The sequence below is a fragment of the Piliocolobus tephrosceles genome, chromosome 2, assembly GCF_002776525.5.
Source record: "Piliocolobus tephrosceles isolate RC106 chromosome 2, ASM277652v3, whole genome shotgun sequence".
Taxonomy (NCBI): Eukaryota; Metazoa; Chordata; class Mammalia; order Primates; family Cercopithecidae; genus Piliocolobus; species Piliocolobus tephrosceles.
The window spans coordinates 50,964,987-50,967,163 of NC_045435.1; the positions used below are offsets into that span (position 1 = coordinate 50,964,987).

A 2,177-nucleotide genomic window follows, 5' to 3' on the forward strand; every position below is an offset into this window, starting at 1 on the left:
GTTGCTTCAGTAATTGTCCTCATTTTCCTTTTTCTCAGCCAAAAATGAAACCTCATATTTGCTTAGTGGCTTCTAAGTCTAGGCTTCTGACCTGAAAATAGTTGTGAATGTTCTCCAGGTGGTTACACATTGGGGTCACCAGTTGAAAAACACAATGAACAATTTCTTGGGCAGATCTCTGTTGGAGATGTGAGAATCCAATATTCCGGCTTCCTTTGTTCTATAATAAATTCAGAGTTATGAGCAAAGAAATTGCTGGATAGCTTCTCAGAAACTAAGGGTTCGCAATGGAGTCAAGTCAAACCTGTTTGGACGAACCGAGGCAAGATGGTGCACTTCCGGGTTCTTCATCCCCACCCCCAACTCTTCCCGCGCGCGCGAAAATGCAGCCGGCGCCCAGGGAAGGTGCAGACCAACTGGGCATGCGCCAGGTGACGTCAGTCCGAAGAGACCAAGATTTACCTGGTCGCACCTGCGGAACGCCCCTGACACGCCCGTGCCCCGCCTATTGCCCTCCCACTCCTAGAAAAGCCGCTCTCCGCCATTGAGCCACGCGGCCCTCTTACAGCCCCAGTCCTGTCGGGATGTCGGGACTGTGGGAAGTCCGACCGAGAGCCCCACGGGGGGACTCTGCCGGCCTCCTTCGCCGGAGGCCGACAGACTTCTCCCGCACACCTTAGGTTACCAAAATAAATGTGAAGTTTTGCTGTTACACTTGCCTACCCGCTGGTTCTTTTGCGCCCGCTCCGCTGGTCTTAGAAAAACAAGACAAAACCTGTGTCACCAGGTAGGAGTGGATGGGAGAAATGAGTTGTTCACCTAAGACTATATTCTAGCAGAGGGATAAAAAATCTTGCTCCATCTTCTAATGACTGAGAGATTGGCTTTTGTAGAGGAGGAATAGTGTTTGCTTGAGACATATAGCCCTATCATAACTAATCAGATAAAGGTCACATAAAAGTAGAAATCATTTAGGTTGACAAATGCAAATGTAGAGCAATAGACTCCTTCTTTTTTTTTTTTTTGAGACGGAGTCTTGCTCTGTCGCCCAGGCTGGAGTGCAGTGGCCGGATCTCGGCTCATCGGCTCACTGCAAGCTCCGCCTCCCGGGTTTACGCCATTCTCCTGCCTCAGCCTCCCAAGTAGCTGGGACTACAGGCGCCCACCACCTCGCCCGCTAGTTTTTTGTATTTTTTAGTAGAGACGGGGTTTCACCGTGTTAGCCAGGATGGTCTCGATCTCCTGACCTTGTGATCCGCCCGCCTCGGCCTCCCAAAGTGCTGGGATTACAGGCTTGAGCCACCGCGCCCGGCCTAGACTCCTTCTTAAAACTTTTTTTTTTTTTGAGACGAGGTTCTGTTCTGTCACCCAGGCTGGAGTGCAGTGGCACAATCAGAGCTCACTGCAGCCTTGAATTCCTGGGTTCAGGTGATCCTCTCACCTCAGCCTCCCAAGTAGCTGAGACCACAGGCACATGCCAACAAACATGGCTAGTTTTTGTAATTTTTGTAGAGATGGGATTTAACCACATTGCCCAGGCTGGTCTCGAACTCCTGAGCTCAAGCAATCCACCATCTTGGCCTCCCAAAGTGTTGGATTAAAGGATTAAAGGCGTGAGCCACTGTGCCCTGCCTCCCTCTTATAATTGAAAAACAAACAAACAAACAAATGTAAAAGCCTGGGGAACATGCTGAAACTCTTATTTACAAAAAATACAAAAATTAGCTGAGTGGTAGCACATGCCTGTAGTCCTAGCTACTCAGGAGGCTGAGGTGGGAGGATTACTTGAATCCAGGAGGTGGAGGTTGCAGTGAGCCAAGATTGTGCCACTACACTCCAGCCTGGGCAATACAGCAAAGCCCTGTCTCAAAAAGTAGAGCCAATAGTGAATACAAAGAAGAATGAATTGCTGGGCACTGTGGCTCTCGCCTGTAATCCCAGCACTTCGGAAGGCTGAGGCAGGCGGATTATGAGGTCAAGAGATCGAGACAATCCTGGCCAACATGGTGAAACCCTGTCTTTACTAAAAATACAAAAATTAGCTGGGCGTGGTGGCGCACGCCTGTAGTCCCAGCTACTTGGGAGGCTGAGGCAGGAGAATCGCTTGAACCTGGGAGGTGGAGGTTGCAGTGAGCCAAGATCAAGTCACTGCACTCCAGCCTGGCAACAGAGCAAGA

The 2,177-nt window shown here is 50.0% G+C and overlaps 1 protein-coding gene across 1 annotated transcript in view; it reads right to left on the minus strand.

Moving 5' to 3' along the window:
* The window catches only part of FANCD2 (FA complementation group D2), a 79,925-nt gene that overhangs the window by 20,356 nt on the left and 57,392 nt on the right, over positions 1-2,177 (minus strand). The window contains exon 27 of the mRNA XM_026447629.2: positions 92-220. Coding sequence (XP_026303414.1) covers positions 92-220 — 129 coding nt within the window. The remainder of the gene's footprint in view (positions 1-91; positions 221-2,177) is intronic.